A 25,094-nucleotide genomic window follows, 5' to 3' on the forward strand; every position below is an offset into this window, starting at 1 on the left:
GAGAGAGAGAGGCAGAGACATAGGCAGAGGGAGAAGCAGGCTCCCCACAAGGAGCCCAATGTGGGACTCGATCCCGGATCCCGGGATCACGCCCTGAGCCGAAGGTAGATGCTCAACTACTGAGCCACCCAGGCATCCCAAAGAGGGATATTTTAAAAGCTCTTCTAGGTACCAAAAAATGAGGTAAGAAAGAATTAGAAGTTGTATCAAAATTAATGTTTTCTTGGGAAAAAGTAAAACCAGCAGAGAGAATGCGAATACAATTTTCTACTCAGCAATGAGTCTTCTGTCTAGGATTTTAATCAAGTCACAAAAGACAACCCCTCCTTACAAAAGGAAAAATGTCTTCTCCAATCCAAAACACAGGAGAAAAAATGTGCATAAAGATGTTCATCCCACCTTTATATGTAACAGAGAAAAATGCCGGACGTTTTCATGATGAGGGAGGGAAGTCCGCTGGGGTGACACTGTCCGGATCACGCAGAGGTTAAACTCTACTTTCGGAAGAGCTTCCATTCATTCGCTGCTCGCAGGAATCCGCACCAGCCTCGCTCCAGGCTGACTGGCCTTCCCTTCCTGAAGACAGCAAGGTGATCCTGAGCACTGGCTGCCCTGCACGCCCAGGCTCCGAGAACCCCATGGGGCTCCCCCGGCGGGGGCGGCGGGGCGGTGGGGAAGAAGACAGCCCCCCCCCCCCACCGCTCTGTCAGTCTCCCTGCCTGGGGGGACCGGCGCCCCTGGGTGATGGGGCAGGGGCAGGGCGCTTGGCCAGGAGGGCGGCTCCTTAGGGCCAGAGAGTCCCTCAAACACAAATATATACGTGCCTCTATGCAACACACACAATAGAGGCACACACAGACACAGACACACACATACGCATGCACAGTTACCCAGTAGACACATATATGTGTACACCGACAACACAGGCACAAACACTACCATATAAACACTTAGCACAGGAGAATAATCGGAACTCAGGTGTGGTCACATGCCCGGACACTTAGTCTAAACCGTTAACAATTGATGGTATAGTTCTGTCTAAATCTCCGTTTTTTTAATTTTTACTTTTTTTAATTTAAATTCAATTTGCCAACATATAGTACGCTAACACCCAGTGCTCATCCCATCAAGTGGCCTCCTCAGTGTTCATCACCCAGTTACCCTAACGCCCCACCCACCTCCCCTTTCCCAACCCTTTGTTCGTTTCCCAGAGTTAGGAGTCTCTCATGGTTTGTCTCCTTCTCTAATTTTTCCCACTCAGTTCCCCTCCTTTCCCTTATAATCCCTTTCACTATTTCTCATATTCCCCATATGAGTGAAACCATATGATTGTCTAAATCTCCTTAAACACTTTGTTTCCGATCTCAAATGTGAGGTTGAAGCAAACCAACTGCAAGACTCTTTGAGTCATAAAATTCTGTGATCTCAGGGGACAAGCACATCATCCACCAGGGGCTGACCTCAGATCCTGCTCCGGGCCCCTGACAAGAATCCCATAGGCTGGACTCACAGCCTAAGGCCCCTGGCCCCCCTCACCTAACATCAGCCCCAAGAGTGAGGCCGCAGCCAGGCCACATCCCGGGGACCTCTGCTAGAGATCCCTGTGGAACTTCTTTCCTGCCCCTCCTCCCCACACCCACACTCTTCTTCATCCTTTCAGAGCAAACACTTGGCCCTGTGAACAGCAGTCACAGCAGCAAACCTCTGGGGCTGAAGATTCTGGAAGATTAGCATTTCCAGGGGTGCCCATGGAAGGGGCTGCCTACCCTTCGAATCCCCTCTCAGGGGTTCCTCCCTGGCCCTCCCTCCCTCCCCCAGGGTGTCCAGCTGGCACCAGTGCTCCCGCCTCTGTTCTGCCCCATGTCTGGAAGCTGCTGGGTCCCTGGACTGAGGGGTTTGAGGGACCTTCGCTTGCAAAGATAAAGTCTTTATCTTTATCACCCCTCAGGTGTCCACCCAAAGCCCAGCACAGTCTCTGGAAATAGCCCCTAAGAGCCAATTTTTGAGCAGCTGTGGAGTTGAGCCCGATGCCCAGCCTGGGTGAGCAGGCCCGTGGTCACCTGCCTCTGTGTCCCTGTGCTGAGCCCCAGGCTGGCACCCACCATGGGAGTTCATCAAAGGTCTGGAGATAATCATAAGATGACATTACTCCTCATAAAGTTTGGCCTGATTAAGTCCTCAAGAATTCAAAGTCCTGAAAAGTCAATGATGCCTTCCAATGTGGGAATGGAACTGAGGGGGTAAAAACTGTACTGGAAAGAAAAAGAGAAACGCCTAACAAAATTCTTACCTGTTCTTCCTATGATACCATTTTAAAGATTTTTTTTTTATTAGAAACATGAAATTCTTCCAAGACAAAAACTTTTTCTCTATCCCCTCTTTTGGAAGCCTTCTTTGCTGGATGCTATAAACGCAATATATGACCTTGTACATTGCTCTCGAAGCTTTATTGTTACCTGGATATTTTTATGTTCCAAATTTTATATTTTCTCTATGTAAATTGTGGCAAATTGTACATTTTAGCCACATTTACCTTTACAGTGCAAGGGCAGCGAGCTCGCCCACAAGGCTGTGCACTGCCACCATCATGCGGCTACAGAAAGTCTTCATCTTTAAAACTGGAAATATTTAACCCTTCACTACAGATGTCCACTGTAAGCTCAGATCTCCTGACGACCTATCAACCTTACCTCCTGACAGACACGTAGCCACTGTTTATGTAGGAAGAGCTAGGTCAGCCCTTCACTTTGGAGAGGCTTTTCTAGGGTCACACCATCAAGGTTTAGTAAGACACACGTGGACTCTGGACATCGATGGGGCCGAATGTGGTTTTGTCATTTCAGGAAATCCTATAGTCTGCTAACCGTGCACCCGAACCTCCGCCTTCAATTTTGATTCTTTTTCAAAAAGTGCCATCCAGAGTTGGAGCCAGTCAGACTCCCCCAGTGGCCTCCAGCCCAGGCCATAGAGGCTTCGGTCCCTGGGACGCTCTTCTCTGTGTGGAGACCCCAGGCACCAAAGGGAGCCCAGCAGTGGGCTTTGTACCAAGGGGCAGCACCACCCAGAGGGGTGAGGGGCATGTTCCCAAGTGCACGTCACTGTGACACTAAGAAAAAGGGTCCCATGAGAGGCTTGTCTTTCTGGCTCCTAGGACCTTGCACCATCTGAGTCTCTGTGGCCGCAGGAGGTGAGCGGTGTTCTGCTGTCTTCCCTCCTGCAGCAGGTGGAGGCCGTGGCCATGGTGGGACTTTGCCAGGCAGTTCCAGCCTCACCTGGGTGCATGCTCTCAAGACCCCAAAGGCTCCCTAGCATGCCCCCCACGGCCTTTCCCAGGTGGGGGCAGTGAGCTCTGTGGTCCTCGAGCCCTTCACATTTGGGTTGTACCGATTCCTACCATGGCTTCAACATTTCAGGAGCCCAGGTGGGCCCACATCTTGTGAACCTGTGCCAATCCCAGCACCTGCATGAAACAAGAGCATAAAGACTCTGGCAGTGCTTTGCTTTTCTTTGCCCAGCATCCTCCCTCTGCCCCTTTCCCCTGTTACCAGAACATCTTTCTTAGAGAGAAAGGCTCCTGCCTCAATCTCGTCCCTGGGTCCCCGGGTCCAGGCCATCACAGACTCCATCTCCCCTCCCTCCTGTCCCACCCCGGGACCCACGTGGGACCAGATCCTTCTCTGGGATTTTACACGCAGATGCTGCCAGACCAACCTCTGGGTTCCAGTGCCTGGGGCCACGTCCCTCCCTTGTGTCGCTCTCTTTGAAGCAGGGGAGAGTGAAGTGACCATCAGGACCATTTAGTGAAGTGAAGTGATGCAAGACAACAGTGGCAACCACTGCCTCAGTCTCAGTGCCGCCCTTTCCAGGCATGACTATGTGTAGCTTTTAGCTTTGTTTCACTTCTATTTCTTTTTCTCATCATAATATCATAGATTACTGTGGGTGATTTGGGCAAAACAGAAATGAATTGTATTCCCAGCTCCACAGAGAAAATCACCATTACCATTTCACTCTTTTTCCTTCTCATCTTTTTTCTTCTTTTTCCAAAACTGTCTTGAGATTTTACTAAATGCAGGTTTTGTCACTCAGCGCTACCATGCAGGTCAGAGCTGGCATTTCTGGCGATGGCCTGCAGCCGGGGGCTCTGTCTCGAGGGAAGGGCAGGGGCTCTGCATCTTCTGAGGTAGGTTTTCTCTCCCTCCTGTGGGTTGCTCCCCGCACCCCTGTACAAGACAGAGAAAGCTCCCCGTGTGCCTGGGCGGGACCCAAGGATTCCATGTATGTGTGGGACACGCAAGGACAATGGAAGGGACACCTTTCCTCAAGTGAGAACAAATGTGAAAACCATCTGGGCTCTACCCACTTCCCTGTACTATCCCCAATTTTAGTAATAACACCTTCCACCCCAGTAAGCTGGGTGTTTCCACATGGGAATTTAGGTTCCTTGACTTTCTGGACCTCAGTTTGGTTAGCCCTGCTCTGTGGGTACTGATGGATGAAAACGAAACAGAGAAACAGGATTCCTTTTGAGTTAAAGACCAACAATCCAATGCAACAAGCAAAAGTTTATTTATATTTAAAAAAAAAGGAAAAGAAAAAAAAAGAGAGACCAGAAAAGAAAAACCAACATCTTTTTACTACATTGTATAGATTAAGTAAAAATACCTGTATTCATATATATGTATATACATACTGCATATATATATATATACACATATACACACATGTAATGTAACATTCAAATTACATGCTTCCCAGGACAGAAGAATTAGGACACGTTTCCTCATATGAACTTAAAACTCTACCACAATTTAAAATCACTGCAAGAAAACTCACTTCCTTCATCTTGTTAGACTTCAAGTATAGGAAGTTACCGAACCAGGATTTACACCTGGAAATCCCCTGCTATGCACAATACCAACGGACTGCCACAGACCATGAATCGGGGGTCTTCTGAGTTCCCCCACAGGCCTCCCTTCCCTACAGCTGTGTCACCTTCTACCTGAGATGAGCAGGGATATGATGCAGGGGGACAGTTCTGCAGGTGCCACGTGGACGAGCACACGGACATTGACACAAGAGCAACAGGAAGTGTCTTTCCATGAAAACAACATTGGCTGTAAAATGACTCGAGAAGAGGACTCCTTCCTCCCCTTTCCTTGCCAAGTGAAACACAAAAATTACTGGGGGGAAAAACAGGGTGAAGCACCTCTGGCGATAATCAGCAGACAGCAAGGGACAGAGAGGGAGCGTTTCCTTCTCGACAGCTCCTGGCTGACCTGGATGGTCTCAAACACACCCTCTTCTGCAAAGGCACTCACATGTTGTCTGTTTATCAGTCATACAATGGAATTCCATACATGGGAGTCTTTCCTACAAATATCAAAGAGATGAGCTGAGGACATGGTCTAACCAGGAAAAGACTATAATAAATACACATTTTGGATAAATGTGTGCTTTTTTTTCGTTTTTTCTTTTTAAAGGATAATCTCATACTGTAGTTTAAAAAATTTCATTGAAAGTTAGAATTCCAGTAAGGAATCAGCAAGGAGCCAGGTGCCGGAGGATGAGAGATGGATCCAGAACAGAGAGGAGGGACTCTCGCTTCTCCAATGGCCAAAGGGCAGGGTATGGTCTGTTCTGAAGCCAGAAAGACCATTCACACACAGTGGAATGTGTGAGAGGGAGGAAGGTAGCGGCAGAGAAATTGGTGAAGCAGACAGGAGGGTGGCGTCCTTCGGTACGTGGGCTCAGGGAGGGATGCACCCTGGGTTTCCCATGGGAAAGCTGGGCCACATCCCCCCATTCTGCAGTCCAAAGAGACCCGCCCCGGCCAAAGGCTGCCCTCACCGGGACACGACCGAGCTAATAGAATTATAAGATGTGCCGCTGTTGCAGCTTGAGTCGTAGGTTTCCTGGCCATTGCCGTCGAGGTTGATTTTGAACACAGAGGATGCCTTCAGCAGAAAGTCCGCTGCGTCCCGACGCCCCAGCTCCCTCAGTTTGGACATGAGGATGCCAACTGTGCTCTCGGGATAGGAGGTCCACTCCCGGAGTAGGGCGTGCACCGGGCTGGGGAGGAACTCCTTGGGGGCCCCATTATTGGTGTTGTACTTGGCCACGAGGTCAGGGAGACCCAAGTTCATGGCGAGAAGGCACCAGTCCTTCCCCATGGGATCAGGTGGGTCCAGCAGACGACAGAGTTTCCTCCGGGTCAGGAGGTTCAGATCTGAGGCATGGATGTCCATCCCCAGGCTGGCCTGTGAGTACACGTCGTGACACCCGAAGCACATGATGCTGCTGAAGCTCTCCTTGTACCCACCCATGGTGTTGGTCAGTGAGGTCTCCTTCAGGGTCTGCGCACGGAAAAAGTCTCGCGGCTGGTAGATCATGACAGGCTCGTGGTGCTCTCGCAGCTGCTGGGGGCTCAGGTAATGCTTCACGGTCAGCAAGCCCGGGAGCGTGGTGGCCATGACGTTCTCCATGGTGCTGCACACGGAGTCCAGCAGGAGGCAGCACTTTATCTTCTCCGTCTCCAGCCCTCGCACCTGGACCTCGATGCCCTGGCCATGGTTGACCAGAAGCACCAGCAGCTCGGCCCCACGGTTGGCGATCTTGCAGCCATTCACCCACAGGCGGATGTCCGCATCTCCCTCTGCGCTCTGCTGGTGGATCCACCGGCAGAGGTTCACCTGGACCTTGTGAAAGATGCCGCACGGGAAGGGGGTGAGGTACTCCACAGGGACGATGCGCACGCCCCCGTAGACCCTCCCCTCATCCTCCTCGTCTGTCCAGGAGCGGTGCAGGTTGTCCGTCTTGATCAGGGCAGGGATGTCCACCATGGTCCCGCTGCTCAGGTCTCGGGCACAGATGTCCATGGCATCGAGGATCTGCAGTAGCTCCTCCACATCACTGTCGGGCACCAGGCGCTGGACGTCCTCCACGGTGTAGCGGCCCCGGTAATGGTGCAGGGCCCGGGGGGTCTCCACGGAGAGCAGCTTCCCCAGGACGTTGGTGCAGAGCCAGCGGGGGTCCAGGAGTAACACATCCTGGACCGTTTCACTCTGCATGATGTTGATCTGCCAAAAGGGACAACAGGAAGTCACGCCTGGGGACCGAGAGGGCTAGTTGCCAGCTGCTCAGAGCACCAGAGGACCGAGCAAGGATAAAATCTGCGCACAGGTTGCAAAAACTGACCCGGGCCATTCATGTGGATGGACCTCAGTAATCCAACAGCGGGCCAGAATACCAGCTTGAGAAGGCCGTGAGAGAGACTCTGAAAAATCTACCTTTGATCATTCAAAAAAAAGGGTCAATGTAATGAATGAAAGACAGGAGGGAGAGAGAGAGGGAGAGAGAGAGGGAAAGAGAGAGAGAAAGAGAAAGAGAGAGAGAGAGAGAGAGAGAAGCCAAATGCAACGAGTATGTTTTGACTGGATTCTACATCCCCAAATAAACACACGAGTGAATAAACACAGCTATGACTGGGATCAGTGGCAAACACTAGAACGAGAGCTGTAACTTCAATAGCAGTATTCTCTCAATGCTGTTTCTGGAACATAATTAATTATACTGTGGTAACATGGGTGACCCTGTTCTTAGCCCACTGTCTTGTTCACATCCACTCCCTGATGCCTTCAGCTACATGTTCTGGGGACTCTTGGAGATTAATAGACATACCTGAGAAATGCCCACCAAGGCCAGGAGGGTGGGAGGCTTGCTTTGGCCCTGCATACTCTGGTAAACATAAGGAAGACTCTCCCCTTCTTGACACACACACATGGTGCCACAAGATCGAATCCAATGTCAGAGGTCAGTGAGGTGCACACAGACCCTATCTCACCACATGCCCGTCTGGGCATCCCTTTGCTAGCTAAAACCTGCAGACTAAGGTCCAGGCTTTGTGGAGAACAGCGGTGCAGTTGGGTCGTTGTCCGCCACATCTCCTCTGCTGGTTAAGTTACCCTGAGTAAAACTGTGGAAACTATAAGGAGTTGCCAGCTTCGTCTTCTGGTCTCAACTGGGGGGATCCCTCACTGCCCCTCCTCCACCCTGTGCCAGTGGGAGAACAACCCATGGCTTAGGAGGCTTACATGCTAAGTTATTTAGGGCTGAAATGTCACAGTATCTGCAAAATAAGTTAAGCAAATAGAGAGAGAGAGAGAGAGAGAGAGAGAGAGAGAGAGAGAGAAAGCAAATGGAGCAAAATATTAACTGGTTAATTTAAGCATGAAGTATATGGTGACTCTGAGTTACTTTTGCCGCTCTGAAGGCTTGAAATTTTTCAAAAAAAGATTCAGATTGTTCTATTACTGCATCATGTAAAATTTTAATGCACAGAGAAAGGGTCTGGAAAGTGATACCACAGGAGGATGACTGGGGAAATGTGCCTAAGCACTGGGCCTTCCTCACTGGCGGCAGGAACAGCACTGCGGGAGGCTGGCAGCCATGCAGAGCGTGGTCACCTGATGGATTTCCCGCCCTTACTCCTACTGCCAAATCTTCACTTACTCCCTAAAGTCTCAAGGGCAAGGTGGGGCATGATGTAGAATAAAAGTGGATTATACCCTTGATCTAGAAACTGCTAGTCAAATACCAGAAGGCAAGGGAATCCTGGGCCAATGGGGCGTGCTTATTATTATGGTTAATCTTATCTTATAATAAGCATCTTATAATGTAAGCTTGGATCCCAGTCCTTGGATTCAATCACTGTAAAGTACTGCCCGGGGGGCCTGTAGATCACCGGTAATTTCAGTGGAGTTCGGAGGCTCATGCTCTCACTGCTTGACACCCTAGCTCTCAGGGTCACTGGATTCGGTCATGATTTCAATCCTCTCTAATCCATACAAACTGGCCTCGAGTCAGAAGCAGCACTAAGCCTGGACAGGAAGCTCCTGCTGTCTACAATTCTCAGAACCGCCTCTGGGTTTTCATGTTCAGAGCTGCTCTTCATGGCCCAAGACTAGCCTAAACTGTCCCCTGATGTCACAGGATGGAGGAACACAAAGGCTAGGTCCCCTCTCTGGGGACAGAAATAGGATGCAATTAGATGCATTCCCACACCACACCCCAGGGCAGGGCAGTGCGGAATGCCACAAAGACAGGAGTAAAGAGTCCCACTGCTTGGTCACCTGTGGGGACACTGCTTGCTGGGTCTCATTGTCTCCGGACATCCTCTCATCACGGCCTTTTCTCAACCATCTGTGAACCCAAGAGTCTGTCTGGAGCACACAGCAGCCTATGCCAAGCAGCATGCAGGGGCTTCAGAAATCGCAGGGAAGCACCAGGTGCCCCAGGAGGAGAGAGGAGAGGCCCAGTAACCCAGTGTAGCAGGATCAGTGCTCCCTAACTCATACAAGATGTAAAACAAACAAATCCAAACAAAACCACAGGACAGCTCTCAGGGTGTGTGTGGGGGGAGCAGAGACTGCAGGTCAGAAGATCACCTGGGCTTCTGTGTGACAGCCACGTGTCTGGATAGATTATGGGTCCTGGGGCTATTTCCACTCTGCCTCTCTAGCCCCAAAGCACCTTCGGATTGGGGACGGAAAAACATCCCCAACGCCACTACCCCAGCCAGGCCCCAGTCCCTACCTCGCCAGCACTGTGAAGCTGCTGGGCTATGCGCCGGAGGTCTCCCTCTCTAGCCAGGGGGTTCAGCTGGTCTTGCACATCGTACACAAACTGCTGCAGAGACATGAGCTGGTTGGGCCCGTTGAGCTTCCTCCAGGAAGGCAGCGTGGAGATGATCTTCTCACACAGGTGGGTCATCGGGGGGCAAACCTAGAACGTGCAGGGCAGGACACATCAACATGCAGCCGACAGGGACTCCCCAGGAAAAGCCCAGGTAGAAAGGATGGCGCTCTTTTCTGCACTGTTGCAAGAAATACTTGGGACGAGTTAGTGAGGTTTTGGGTACCCTGGGCCAGTTCTTTTCTTTATAGTGTTGCCTCTAAGCAAAATCCATTTATAAGCATAAAATGGTATAGATGCTTTCATTGCTGCTGCTAATGGAGAAGAGTGGGGAGGCTTCACAACAATCCTTGTGGACTGTACAGACTCCATTACAGTGCTCCTTAGCCCCTAATGCTCTGCTCTCTCCGTTCCTCCGTCCCTCCCCTGGAGTGACTCCTTTAGCTGGAACATGATCACTTTATGAGCAAAGGGAGAGGAAAAGAGAGTAACTATCATTAGCAATACTGGAGTGGGTTTTTATCAGCAAATTAGGTATCTGTGAGACCATTGTGAAAAGTACAATTTAAATTAGACCAATTATTGGTAATGGGCTTGAAATATATTTTTTTCTTAAATTATTTAAACAAATTGTTAAAAATTTTTATTTGACTATAGTCCATATGCAATGTTACGTGAGTTTCAGGTGCGTGACACAGGGACTGGACAAGTCGTAGGTGGCGCTGGGCTCAGCACACCAGAGTAGTACCTCCCTCACCACACACTATTACAATACGACTGACTCCATGCCCTATGCTGTGTCTTTTATTCCTGTGATTTATTCATTCCGTGACTGGAAGGTTGCATCTCCCAGACTCCCTTCACCCATTTTGCTCATCCCCTCTTTTCCCCTTGAAATAGGTTTTTAATCTTTCAATTTGATTAAATAAATCATGTGTATGACAGACTCCTATAATCCGCACACCATCCTAATTAAAAACACCTGCCATACACTGCCCTGCATCATTTATCAGGCAGTCCCTTCTCGAATTCTACCTTTATGTCAAGCAGCATCCCAGCATCCAGGGGCTGCAGGAATCGCAGTGAAGCACCAGGTGCCCCAGGAGGAGAGAGTCAGCTAAATCCCACTCCCTATTCATAAAATAAAATTCCCAGGGAAACAGGCAGTCTGTGTGATGGGTTCCACCTGCTTGGCCTCAGGAGCTGAGGGTGGGGGTTGTGAAGCAAACAATGTCACCAGGCCCTGGTTCAAAACTCTCCAGGGACTCCCCGGAGCCCAGGGCAGAGGCCCTACTGCCCCCTGGTGGGGAGGTGCTGGGGTCCTTCACAGACCACGTTCCCGATCACCACCCCTGGTTTCTGTGACCGGGTTCCTCTGAGTGCCCCTACACGACTCCCCACTGACGGGGGTGAGGGCCAGGCTTCCGGAGGGCCCTGAGTCTTCCTCAAGATTCCTAAAGCACACGTGGCTGGAGTGTGGTGGTGTGCACGGGAGCATCTCCCAGCACGGAAGCAGTAAGCTTTCCCTGGAGAGAGGCCACCCACCACCAGGGCTGGGACACATGCTCTGCATTCACACCCAGGCCGGGGCAGCAGGAACTTTCCAGGGAGCATTGTGCCCTTGGAATGCTAACCCCTTTCCCATCAGCTTGGGAGAACTTACTGAGTATCATAGATTAGCAACCTTTTACGGGTCAGAGGCACAGAGAATATTTTTTCTAGTCTATTTCACCGTTTAACTTTGTTCATGGAATTTATTTGCCAGAAAAGAAATGCCAGCTTTTATGTTGTCAGATAGGTATGCTATCTTTGAAGACTTCTAGGGTTCTCTATATTGCTTGAAAGATTTTTCCAAGGCAGTACCACATTATTTTAAAAAGACATTCAAGATATTGTGGGCTTTTTTCTTTTTGACATTTAAAAGTTTTTATCAACCTAGAATTTATTTTTGGAATTCACAGTAAGTAGAATTCAATCTCGTTTCATTCTAGACTAACAGCAGTTGTGTCAGATCACTGATGAGATATTTTCCTCAAAATTTCAATCTCTGTTTTCTATTAAGTTTCTATAGATGTTGGATTATTTCTACACTAATTTATTCCACTTATTCAGTTGCTGATTTTGGATTTATTAATTGCACAGCCTTTATAATAGATTTTATTTATGCTTCCACTGAAATTTTAAGGTAAAATACCCAACCCAATTGTCTCACTCTCAGGAGATGCATGCTGGGACTGTACCAAGCTTACACAATATGGGAAAACCAAACATTGAATAAGATCTTGCTGCCCAAGAGCCCAGTGTCATCCATTTGTGCATCTATTATTTTATGTCCTTCAATAAATTTTGCTGGTGATGGTTCTTCTATTTTTCTGCATTTTCTTTTTTTTTTTTTTTAAACTTATTATCTGAGAGAAAGAGAGAGTGCAAGTGCATGCACAAAACTGAGGGGCAGGGCAGAAGGAGAGGATCCTCAAGCAGACTCCAGACTGAGTGTGGAGCCTGACTCAGGGCTACATTTCACGACTCATGAGATCAAGATCTGAGCTGAAGCCAAGATAAGGCACTTAACCGACTGAGCCATGCAGGTGCTCCTCTGCATTGTCTGACTATTTCACAATAAGTCACTTCTGGGTAGGTTCTGCGATTTGTTTTTTTGTTTTGTTTTTTAGATTTTATTTATTTATTCATGAGAGACACAGAGAGAGGCAGAGACATAAGCAGAGGGAGAAGTAGGCTCCCTGTAGGGAGCCTGATGTGGGACTTGACCCCAGGACCCTGGCATCATGACGTGAGCCAAAGGCAGACGCTCAACCACTGAGCCACCCAGGTGTCCCAGGTTCTGTGATTTCTAAAAGGCCGTGCTACTTGCAGACTGGCCACTAAAGCTGTCAGAATCCTACACACTGTAATGTGGCCCCTATGCCCATAACCCCCCTCATCTCCAGGCCACCTCCGTATTCTCATCCTTCTTTCCTCCTCCCACAGCAAACATGGCCGTGCAGCTGCCTCCTACCACGACCCCTGGGAACCAAACCTAACTAAGAGGACAGCACAAAGAGGCCAGGTCCGGGGTGACCAGATGGTCTAAGCAAAGGTGGGCCTGCAGCCTCCCAGCACACTCACCGAGACAATCTGGCTCCGAATGTCTTGCAGGTGACTTCGAAGTACTTTCATGTCCTTAGAGCCCGAAGCGCCAGCATCCAGAACAAAGAGCTTGTTTGAAATATGGAGATCGTTCCCAAACCTAAGGGAAGAGCAGTGGCCTCAAGGTGATGCAGTCCCACCAGTTGTCCCCACAGACGGCAGGCTCCTGCTGGCCTGAAAAGCTGGTCTGAAGCCATAAAGTTCTTATGACCTTGCAAAGGGCACCCCCTCCCTGCTGGCTTCTGTCACCTTACACTGGGTGGTGACCCCCACGCTCCGAGTCCTTAGGACGGGGGTGGAGGGGCGGGGAGTGGCCCCAGTTATACCAAACAGCAGGGACACAGTACGGGAAGATTTCAGGACAGGTGAGGCCTATGCTGTTACCTTGCAGGCTAGGAGGACAGTGGCCACCGCAGGGCGATGGAGTAAAAGCAGAGAAAGGGCACGACAGCCACACCTTATATGGAAAATATCAGTACGAGACCTCTTTTTCCTGTCAGGAGGACTACGGGAAGTGTCTGCAGTAGATAAACCAAGAATTCGAATTCCCAGCAGAATAGAGCTGCAGCTTCAAAATTATTTTGACAGACACTAAGTAAAAATACACATTTCTACATTGTGACCTGTGCACATCCATCCTGATAAATGAAACAGAAGTTTTACAGGAATACTTGCCAGGAAGGTCCCCCTCCGGCCCATCCCCCTTTCCAGACCAGGTCGGTCTGACCAGTGACTGTCACGAACCACTCATGAGTGGAAACACAGACTTTGAGAAATACTGCTTAGTGGGAAGAAGACAGTCATCGGAGGAGCCAAGAGGTAACGCAATAAAAAGAACTGAGGATCTATGTCAACTGTGGTAACAACAGTGGATGACATTGTAGGACATGACTGACATTCACTACGTGTTGGACTTAGTCATCTTTTCTCACAAAGAAATAAAAAAAGAAAAAAAGAGAAAAGAGAGAGAGAGATGTGAGGGGATGGATGTGCTCACTAACTAGATGGGCGCAGTGTCATCCATCCGGTCACCACAATATGGACATGAAATCTCTAATAATGTTATTTGTCAACTATAGTTTCCTCCATAAAGTGGAAGATTAATGTATGAAACACTTAACAGAAGCTCCCCCTGGGCAGTGGTCCCAGGAAGTGAAGAAAGAAGAGCAAAGTCTGTGGGTTTTTTATCTTGTGCTCTTGACGTCTGTTGCATTTGTTACAATTTCAATTCTTTTTTAAAAAAGATTCTATTTACTTATTCATGAGAGACCCACACAGAGAGAGGCAGAGACACAGGCAGAGGGAGAAGCAGGCTCCCTGCAGGGAGCCAGATGTGGGACTCCATCAGGATCAGGACCTGAGCCAAAGGCAGATGCTCAACCACTGAGCCACCCAGGTGTCCGTTTTCATTGTTTTGATAAAAATAAAAACTATATCACAAAAGCCAAGCCAGCACAGGAGGCCTCTGCTCCCTGTGTCCGGGGCCCGTGAGTTCCGTGGATGGCCCTGCATCTGGCGACGCCCTCACCTGTTCTTGATCTCCTTCAGTAAGGACGTGTCCTTGTCATATCCGAACTCGCCTCCCGCTGGCCGAGGCACGTTCATGATGTCAGCGTGGGTGGCCACCAGGACGACGTGCAATGGGTTCTTCAGCTTGCCGCCGAATGCTGGGGGCAGAAAGCAGATGTTCCACAGGTGGGTCCTCTTCCCTGGCTGCCGGCATCCCCAGGTGGTGAGGGGACACCAGCCTCTGGGGGTGCAGCCTGCTCGCAGACATGAGGGCCCCGGGCCTGCGGTGCAGGGTGACCCCGAGAAGGCCTAGGTCTGGACAACCTGGGGATGAGCCTGTTCACTGGGCCTGGGAGAGGCTGCTCAGAACTCCTCCAAGTGGGCCCTGCTTGTCTGGTGAGGGGAAACCTAACTCTGGTCTTTATAGGACAAAGAAAGCCCTCTGAATGCAGAAATAGCCAGTGAGGCTGGGATGGCCCCCTGAACTGCACAGAGGCAGAGCGCCTCCCCTGGGGGAGGTTTAGGAAGAAAACATCAAAAAGAATGTGAAAGAAAGAGGCAGAGCCGAGTTACCCTGAGGAGGTTAAGGCCAATTATTTGATTATTATCTGATTTTCAAAGAAAAAAAATCGATAGTCCAGTTTCCAGAAAAGAAGGCCACTCCTTTTTGTTTTGTACAAGGGAGCAAAGGAACGTTCCATGATGCTGCTCTGGGAATAAAGTTAAGGTAACACGTCCACTCCGTATGGTCCCTTCAGTTGTTGATGGAACTACAGAATGAAGGAGGGCTCATTCTGCTTCTCCATCACGTACCGTCAAGGTGGAGGCGCACAGGCCATCAAAGAACGAATTCCACTTCCACCAACAAAAGTGACCACAGTTCTAAGGTGCAGGGAGAGAGCCAGAAACGACTCTCAAGGAATTGCTCAGACTCGGTCTCTGAGGCAGGTCTCCTGGTCTTTGTAAAAACTCCCTACGTACGAAGGTGGCAGCTGATCCTTGGGAACCGGCCAGAGGTAGGATCTTGCCACAGGAAGGAGAGGCCAAAGGAGCCTTGCTGCTGGCCCCGGGCTGTAGTTCCACCAGGGCGGCTGCAGGGCCCTGGGGAGGGCACAGTGGGGTGTGCTAGCTCACCTATGGGTTCTTCAACTGGCACCAGAGACTTCAGGAAATTCAGCCAGAAAATCACTTGGTTCAACTGGATCTCGTAGGGCTCTTCCAGGCTGAAAACGATGATGTGGATGGACGTGGGATCGTTTGCAGCAAAGTAGTCATAACAGCAGAAGTATACAGGATTGCCGGAGAATTCCCACACACTGAAATCACCGACTCCTACGGAGAGAAGATTACTACCTGAAACAGCAACAGCCAGTCACCACTGTCCTGAGCACTTAGGGACTGTGGAGAAAGAGAGCACCGCCTGCAGCATCCGCCCATCTATCTACGCACCTGCGAGACACACGCACCTTCGAGACACACATGTTCCACCTTCCCCACAGGGAAGGGGTCAGAGCCAAAGGCTGACCTTGGGTCTCCGTCAACATACGCACACAGACAGAGAACGCGTGTGATAGGATTCTACATCCTCAAATAAGTACAAATTCTTTTCTGAACACAACAGGCTATATAATGTGGAACAGAAAAGTCACCAAGATATGTAATTTAACTTTGGTTCAATAAGGATGACATTCACCTTCCACAGGTGAGCAAGCAATCTGCTCAGGTGGGTCCGAAGTGAGCAGGCTACCTGTGCAGGTGAAAGATGCAAGAGCTGATGAGCAGCTCTGCCTCTGCAGGATGTGGGCAGCACTGTGAAGGGTGGGCTTCTGAAGGTCACCCAGTGTGGGGGGCAGTGGAGGGTGGAGCAGGGTCGAAGGTCGACCCTGCCCTAGTGTTGGGGGCAGCTCTCCCTCATGCCTGAGCAATGGAGGCCTTTCTTGGAAGTGACTGTGGGTGAGGCTCTGTGGTTTCTAAGGCACCTGGAATTTCCCAGTGACCCTCCAGACACGTGGGCACCCCTGGCCCTAATGGCCACATCCCAGCAGGACAGTGACCACCCCCTCCATGAGCCCCTGGGATGACCCGGCAGGCCCACTTACGTTGTAAGATTTCAGGATCCCATTCCCTCATTTTTTCCTTTTGGTGTTTATTTTGGGTCAGAAATTCTTCAGTCAGTAGTCATTTTGGGAGGTCCAAGGGCTCTTCTGGGGCCTCCTCCAGGAGCACAGGACTCTATAAATAGTCTGGCACCTGAGGCTTTAGTGTGCAGGGTTCTGTGAGCACGGGGAGCATGGGGAGCCTGACCCGGGGCGGGGAGGAGTTGGGGAGGAGCCGGTGAGGGCGGGATGGGGGGACAGGCCGCGCCTCCCCCGCCACATGCCAGCTCTGCTCCAGGAGCTCAGAGAACACTCAGCTTTTACAAGAGAAAATGCCCATGGACTTAATTCCACTTCACTGGGGCCAGCGGTCCTCCCAGCGGGGTTCCCGGACCAGCAGCAGCATCACCTGGGGACCCCCTGACCTGCTGCCTTGGCAGCTCTGGGCTGCTGCATCTACACGTGCCCCGCAGGGGATCTGCTCCCACACTGTAGATGAGGAGCCTCTGCTCTAGGTACACACAGTGACAGTCTATGAGTCATGGGCTTTGGGTCATAGAGAGCCCACGTGAAGCTGCACCAATTGGCATTTTCTGAGCACCTGCTCTGGGCCAGACACTCGGCCAGGCGCTTGAACGAACCTACAGTCCTCACAGATAAGTCTCAAAGGAACTGCCTCATCCCTGCTCTGAACCGTGTCTCAATAAGGCGGGGGCTGGGGTTCAAGTGACACAGGCCACCTAGGAGCCCCGGGAACCAGGGGGCACTGCACAGGCGACTGAGCAGTTGCCGGAGAGAGTAACCTTCCCCGGACAGTATTTAAAGCTTCATCTCCTTGAAAATGTTTGAGAGCAAAGATGTACTTGACATTGTGCCCGTGGGGAAATCGCCGGTGCCTGCATCACAGCATCAGCCATGTGTGTAGACGTATTCAAGGAGGGCTCTTCCCACACATGGATTTGTCAAACTGCTAGTGGGCTTGTGTTCTATAAGGTTGCTCATTCAGATAAATATTGGGCTCTGCTTAGAAAACGTATTGATTTGCTCAGTGGTCATTATTAAGTGCCTACTGTGTGCCCAGGGCTTTCCTGAGGGAGTAGGTGGGAGGCAGGGGAGTTAGTTTCACTCTTGAGGGATGTTAAGTGGCCAGGCTTCACTGGGTCTCTCCCAAGGTCACTTTGTGCGGCTCTTCGTCCATCCTTGTGGGGCCATGACACATGCAGCGGGCCGGGCTCCCTTGGGGGGTGATTTACAGTTCCCGAAACAGACAGCGCAGGCACTCCCTCCCCTGCGGGGTGGGTGGGCTATCTTACCGTTCAGGTAAGCATTCTGGATGTCAATGGCCTTCGTGGACTGGTCGTCAGTCGCACAGTGCAGGTGCGGGGGTGGGGCCACCAACACCCCCAGGGTCCCTCTGGTGAGGCCTGGCTCGAACATCATGCTGCGGCTCCTTACACTCACGTGCTCGCAGCCCGGATACAGGTTGCTGATGCTCACAGAGACTGTGGGTGGACAGGAGGCAGTGAGACCCGGGCAGCGGGCCTGCCTGTGCCCCTCCCGCGTGCCCACTCCCCATCCCTTCCCGGGACACTGTCATCCCCACCCTCTGCTGCTTGGGGCTGGGCCCTGCGGCCCCCCCACGTGTGCCGGGGACAGTGCTTCAGGGCTGCTGCTGCTCCTCCCACGTCCCTTCCCTGCCCTGCTCTGTGCCCCAGAGGCCCACCCCGGGGGCTGCACCTCCCAGGCCTGCCTGACACCTGGGCTTCTGGTTGGGGTCAGCCCCCAGGGGGCATAGGACAGGCTGGGGGAGAGGAGGCCCAGACACCACCTCTCCCTCCCCACCTGCTGCTCCTCGCCCACCAGTGGGGTGTCTGTGATCCAGATCCCTGAGCAGCTTCACCCCTACACTCCAGCTTTCTCAGGAATAGGATTTCTTCCTCCTATCTTTCTGCCTGGGGAGGGAATGGCTTCCCTCCATTCCAGGCCTTGGATGCTTCACTGTCTCTGGGATGTTCCCAAGAATTTTGCCCATTTTGTCCTTCCGTGAATGTCACTCCGGACCCTGACTGATGCAGATGAAGCAGTTGGACTCTGGTCCCTGATATGGTGTCAGGTTGACTGCAAAACAACTGTACACAGTAGCAGGCCAGGCCTGTCCAGGGAGAGCAGACAGGACTGGGTAAGTGCTAGGCATTCCTGAGCCTCACTGAATTCTCATTAGGACCACGTTTGTATGCAGCATCATAAAAAATAACTTATTTCACAAGGAGACACTGCGAGCCTAGACACCCCTGATTCTGGCTAACCGCTGCCCCCTGGCGGTGAGGGCGGTGGCCTGCGGGGAGCCCCCTCCGACCCCGCAACCCCGCTCCCCTGTGGTGTGGGGACAGCGGCGGCCCTGCAGCGCTCCCCGGGGACACCCGACCCTGCTCGCCACCCCCTTCCCGCCGCAGCCCCACGAGGCCTCCGCTCCCACACTCAGCGGGCCCGAGACCCGACGGCCCAGCGGCTGCCTCGGAGCCAGCCAGACCCCCGCGTGCCACCGTCCTGCGTCCTGCTGGTGGCCCAGCCCTTCTCCGCAGCATTTTCAGGGGTTTCTAGTGCAAACAAACTTCCTGCTGTTTGGGTGACAGAAATGTGCGCGGGTGGCACATTTATATCTGATATCAGATACAATGTAAAGTGGTGCACCCAGGGCTTCCAATTTTCTACAAAGAGCTTCAATTTTCAACTTTTTGGGGGGACTGAGCTTTGAATGTCAGCAGTGAACACAATTTTCCCACACATGACACAGCATAGCAGCGGCCTGGGCCCCGCGTTTCAGCGCCTGCCTGAGGTAGACACACATTGTATCTCTGAGCCCGGGATTACTTCTCTCTAAAGTGGGTTATGACACAACCTCACAATGTCATGAAGATGCAGTGTAAGGACACGTGTACACCACGTGAACCCGGGTCAGCACAGATGATGTCAACCACACACACGGCTTTCCACGCTTCCTTGCTTCTAGGTTTTACTGTGGCCTCCCCAAGGAGCGGCCACTTTGCCAGCTGGACATCCTTTTGGTGCCCCCTTGGCCTTCTCTCATGTCTTTCCAGCATTTGTCACTTTCTTCAATCTTGCAAATTGAAGTCCCCCCCCACTCCCCCCAAGGGGACTTCTTCTTACACAAGTGACTGTGGAGAGCAAAGCTGTGCCTCCTGAGAGAACAAGGCTCTCTAATCCCAGGGGAAGAGAATATATAGCTTAAGGGGTTCCTCCATCCAGTTCCTTCTGGTAGCAAAGCCAGCGTCCTCGGGGATGCTTGGGACACCAGGAAGATTCTGGAATGGATTCACTGGGGATACTAGAGACAGCAGTATTTACCTCCTACCAGTCCTGTCAGGGAAGCCTGACCCCGCTAACCTGTTATCTTGACAGAAATGTGAGGGTTTGGCCTGGAGACGCAGCTCTGAAGCAAGGGTGGTTGAAAGAACAGAAGTAGCCTCCCCAGGAGATCTGCTTCTTTGGTCCAGAGCAGACATCATCCTCAACAGAATCTTCTGTCATTGAGCCCCATGACCCAAATCTCTCTATGCACTGGCTGAAGGACACTGCTACACACGGTGACCTTGGCGGATAATGTGGCCTTCGAGCCACATCTTATTAAGAATCTACTTCCAGATTCTTCCAGATATGGAAGATGAGTGGTGGGGGCTGAACAGGAGATAACATCTGTCTGTGGCTGGTTCAGTGTAGCTCCTGGGCTCCTGGCATAATTGTCATACTCAGTGAGGACTTAGACATTCCAGATCAAGATCTAAATAGATCTCTTTGTCTCTGTCTCTGTGTCTCTCATACACACATGCTTGGAAACACTGGCCTGGGCCACACAGAGGCTGACCCTCATCATTATGTATGGAAGACTGCTGGCTTCAGAGGAGGTGCAGGCCATCTGACACCTCCAAACTGAGCCACGATTAGAGAAGATAACCTAAAAGACAACCTAAAATGTGTGTCTGAAAATGCCCTTATTCCAGCCAGAGCTGCAAGCATCGCCACCAAGCACCGGCTCCAGAGTCAGATGTGCCACGACCTTCTAGCTGGGTAACACTGGGCAGCCCACTGAACCCCTTGAGACTTCAGTAACATGCTGGGGAGCTGCCTGGATGTTGTTGCATGGATTCATTGAGCCACCACAGGGCCCACACTCTGTCCTCATCCTGGCATACAGTGCTCGGGGAGCACTCGTACGATGGAGAAGCAATACTGTATTCCTATGAATTATAAATCCATTGTGGGTATTATTTCTTCACGTGGTGACATGTCTACTGCTGTTCAGAGAAAAGAAGTTGAAAGGGGCACGTGATTCTCAGGTGCCACCCCTCAGCCCCGAAGAATGCTCCCCAAACACCCTCCCTCATGGAGGGAAGGATGACGTAGAAACAAAAGTCTAAACCATGGTTTTCAACATGGGGAACTGACACATCTGGTAACGTCAGGTATGGAAAATGAATCCTTGCAGAAAATTGTGACTGAGGAAACTCCCTGAAGAGATATACTCTTATCTTTGCAACATGTAATTCCCTCACTTGAGGGGATTTGGGAGAAACGACATCCCAGATGCCACAATTCCTGGTGTGCCCTGTAGTTGCTTCTCTGGGCTGGTGGGGAGCGGGGAGGACAGGCACGCTGAAGCTCTGGATGTGAAAGGACCTATGACCCTGTCCAAGAAGGAGGGGGAGGATGGCAAAGCCCGCCTCCCAATGGGGCTCCGAGGAGTGGACGGAACAACCATGGCATCATCAGGGGCCTTTCAAAACCACAAAGTGACTTTGAGACGTGCGGGGTTGGAAGTGACCTCTGCTGCTGTGTTCTCGAGTTACTGTGTGCGCCCAGCATTCCAGGAAGAAAGCCCGAGGGGGAGAACCCACCCGGGGACCAATATTCCCTGTGTGCGATCTGGAACCCGTATCCGTCCACTGGGTTTGTCTGCAGGGGCTGAGCACCCTGATCTATGATTGTTACCCACGTAGGAGGTATGTTTTATTCCACCCCACTGGATCTAAAAGAGATTTGTGTAATGTGCACATAATGTGCAATTCACCATGTGAAGCATTTCAGAGCAGAACACGACACCATCCTGTGATTTGCACATTTGCAGTTTGGCCCTTTGTGTCTGTAACCGTGATTTCAGGGAGGCCCCGGCCTTGCATCCGCAGTGTGGGCCAGGAGGGTAGACGTGGGGCCCACAGCCGGGTAAGACCATACCTAAAGCCACCAAGACAGTGAGATGTGGTCAGCACAAGCCAGGTGACCGAAGCCAAGCCACCAGTCCTCCTGGGCCTTGACAGGAACGCCCAGCGAAGCAGGCACCCAGGGGAGAGACAGGAGCCGGGGAGACGGTGCCTACCTGCTGGCTTGGACGCCAGGGGCGACGGTGGGAACCTGGTGGAGTTGGTGGAGGAGAGTCTGGGCCGGCGTCTCCTGAAGAAGCTTCTCAGCAGCCCACACTTGAGAGATTCCACCAGGGTGGTCTTCCCAGAGCCAGAGTGGCCGAACAGCTTCAGCTTGATTCTGGACTGGAGGTTCTGCGTGGGTCGCAGTTGCTGGATGAAGAGTCCCCGGTGAGCATCCTGAGCACAGAGGGACAGGGGCCAATGAGCCACAGATACAGAGAAGGCTCCGAGCAGCCTGCCAGTGCTGAGTCTCACAGTTTGGGACTCTCACCGTGTCCTTCCTCCTCGGGGATTTTTTTTGTGAGGAGAAGCTTTAAGAGTTACTCTCTCAGAACTTTCTAATACGGAATACAGCATTAGTAGCGGTGGCCGCCACCGTGTACAGCACATCCCGGCATCTATTTTATAACAACTGGACGCTTGCAGCCCAGTCTGCGATTCTTACCCGTGTCGTAGACAGGTTTTATTCCATCCCACTGCATCTACAAAAAAAGTCGTGCAAAGTGCACATGCCCTGTTTTTGTCATTTTATTTTATTTTATTTATTTTATTTTTATTTTTATTTTTTTTCTTTGTTTTTGCCATTTTAAAGTGGACTGAAGCTCCGAGGCATTAGTACGTGCACAGTGTGTACAAGCAGCCCTGCTCTCTGGTTCCAGAGTGTTCCCATCACCTAAAGAAGCTCTGAGGCCATCAGCACCCACTGCCCCCTCCTGCTTAGCCCCTGGCAGCCACCAGTCTGCTCTCTGCCACCAGGGATGTGCCCAGGTCCGTGGCATATGGTATATAAGGAATGGGGTGAAGCAACCCTGTGAGGCCAGCGAGGGACACCTGCTCATCTGTGTGGAGGGGTCCTGTTCCCTTGTGGCACTGCGATGGCACCAGGTGCTGAGAAGGAGGGCCTCAGGGGGTACCAATACAATTGCTGTGACAGGGCCAGGAAACTAAGAACCTTCCCACTGTCCTCTCTCTCAGCCCTTCAGGGAGAAGCAGGATAATCCATAGACTCACTCACTCATCAGCAGACATTTATGGAGACCCCGTGTGCTAAGCACAGTGCAGGGAATGGGAAGGTGCAGACCCGGCCCAGATCCATGTCCTGGGAGGACATGGACATGGGAACACTGACACCAAGTATACCAAGAGGGGGACGGTGTGGGCAGGTGCTCTGTGCACCCAGAGGCCCCACCCTGAGGCTCGCACAATGAGGCATGGCTCTTGCTGCCCCGGCCCACCGGCTGCATCCGGCCTCACAAGCAGCCTCATTACCCACCCCTGATCCTGGCTCCGGAACAGTGGCCCCGGTGCCTCTCAGAACCATGGAAGGCAGCCTTGGATGCTTTCCTTCCCCCAATTCAGGATGGTCCCGCTGCTTTAGCCGGTTAGCTTCCAGCATCCAGGGCACTAGAATGTTCCTCCCTGTGGGAGGCTCCCCATCCTGACCCCTCTAGACAGTAGGATGTGAGGGACACTCTCCCCCTCTCAGTGGAGCCAACTGAGGGGAGAGCTGGTGTCCCCAGCACCTGGCAGGGCGGGGCTCAATAAAGATGGGTGCTAGAAATGACCTGCCTCAGGGGGACCCTGCAGGAGCCTGTCAGGGGGACTGCCTGTTAGTGTCCTGAGATCAGGCCCGGCAGCCACTGCTTCCCCTCCTAAACTCGGGCGTGGACTCCCTGTTGTGCTCTTCCCTCCAACCACCCAGCAAGCGCACCTGTCAGACTCAGCTCTGCTGGAGGCTCCCGTGTCCCCCCATCTTCTGTGTGGGACCCTGACTCGCCATCTCCCTTCGGCAACACCGCCCCCGGGGGGCCAGCTGGAAACGAAACGGGTGGCTCCAGGTTTAGTTCAGATGGCGGGGGAGGGGGTGCTCCTGGATGTGGGTGCATGGGCGTAACAAGTTCTCAGGTCCACCTGCCTTCTGACGGTCTGCTGAGCACTTATATAAGGTGTGATTAGGTGATCTTAGCACTAAAGTGCATGTTTTGGAGGATATGGTTTAATAGTCACCGACATTTCCAGGAATGTAGCTGTTCAGTGAATCAGCAGGGGGCGCAGACTGGTGTCCTTGAGAAGGCAGCTGCCATCGTGCGCTCTCCAAGGCTCACTGGGGTTCTGATAGGGAGATGGCCTGAGGAAGACAGTGAGTAGCTCCTGACCAGCTCTGAAGGTGGGAGAATATGGACTTCTTTGGAGGGGAGCACACAAGTCCAACCCGGGCCTCTCTCTACCAGGAGCTCCCAGCTGGTCACAAAGTGCCACCTGGTCAGGTCAGGACCTCCTGGCGTAACACCTGAGGACCTGGGACCACTGTGTTTCCTACATTCTGGTTCCTGCCTTGAATAGTCTCCTGTGTGTCCCCTGCTCCCCAGGCAGGCAGGTGGGGCTGGCTGCACAGGTGAGGCCTGGGGTGTCCATGGCTGTAGGCCTGTTGCAGGAGAGGCTGGAGGCTCGGGGAAAGGACAGGAAAGCAGCGGAGACTCTGAGGAATCGGAATTTGAAACCAGTCCTTCCCTCCAGGTGGTCAGAAAGGGGTATTTGTGTAAGTGAGACAGAACACGCACTATCCCTGCTTGTTCGCTTTAACCGTATATTTTAAATATTTACCCACGGATGGGAGCTGTTTGCATGCCAGCCCACGGCTCACAGAGTAACTGAGCCTCAACAATCCATGTAAGTGCTGTCATAGCTCGCCTGGCTGTCAAGATCACCTCCTACCTGGTCTCTCTTTCTGGGCAGTCAGAGCGAAAGTCCCAAAACCAGAGTCAGGTCTTGCTGGGCACACCTGGACCAAACCCAATCTCCTGACCTAGGTGTGTAAAGGCACTGACCTCTCCAATCAGATCCCTTCAGGCCTGATCCTCCCCCAGACCACCTGGCTCAAGCCCTGGTGCCAGGCGCCTTCAATCCTTTTGGTCTGTTTCTTGGGACACACCCAGCTCTCTACTGCCCCAGGCCCTTTGCACTCACTGTTCCCACCGCTATCCCCCAGCTCTCCTCTGGCTGCCTCCCCTCTTTAATCTTTCATCTGTTGGCTTAAATGTCACCAGCAGAGAGGTGTTGCTGACCAATGGATGGAAATAACCCACCTCTCTTATTTCACCTTGTTTGAATCTCTGCACTTACAGGAGAAGCAGTCATCCTTCTATAAAGGTCTGGTGGTCTCTCCTGTGTTTGCCATATATGCAGAAAGCAGCAATACACAGTAGGAAAA

At 51.8% G+C, this 25,094-nt stretch overlaps 1 protein-coding gene across 2 annotated transcripts in view; it reads right to left on the reverse strand.

Moving 5' to 3' along the window:
- Positions 1-4,550: 4,550 nt before the first annotated feature.
- DAPK1 (death associated protein kinase 1) overlaps positions 4,551-25,094 on the reverse strand; it is a 169,862-nt gene continuing 149,318 nt past the window's right edge. For both annotated transcript variants that reach the window (XM_025423146.3, XM_025423149.3), the window contains exons 20-26: positions 21,838-22,060; positions 17,759-17,947; positions 15,484-15,681; positions 14,369-14,507; positions 12,820-12,940; positions 9,595-9,783; positions 4,551-7,079 (exon numbers count right to left, since the gene is read on the reverse strand). In XM_025423146.3, the coding sequence (XP_025278931.1) occupies positions 5,847-7,079; positions 9,595-9,783; positions 12,820-12,940; positions 14,369-14,507; positions 15,484-15,681; positions 17,759-17,947; positions 21,838-22,060 (2,292 nt within the window). In that variant the 3' untranslated portion in view covers positions 4,551-5,846. The remainder of the gene's footprint in view (positions 7,080-9,594; positions 9,784-12,819; positions 12,941-14,368; positions 14,508-15,483; positions 15,682-17,758; positions 17,948-21,837; positions 22,061-25,094) is intronic.

Source organism: Canis lupus, chromosome 1, assembly GCF_003254725.2.
Source record: "Canis lupus dingo isolate Sandy chromosome 1, ASM325472v2, whole genome shotgun sequence".
NCBI lineage: Eukaryota > Metazoa > Chordata > Mammalia > Carnivora > Canidae > Canis > Canis lupus.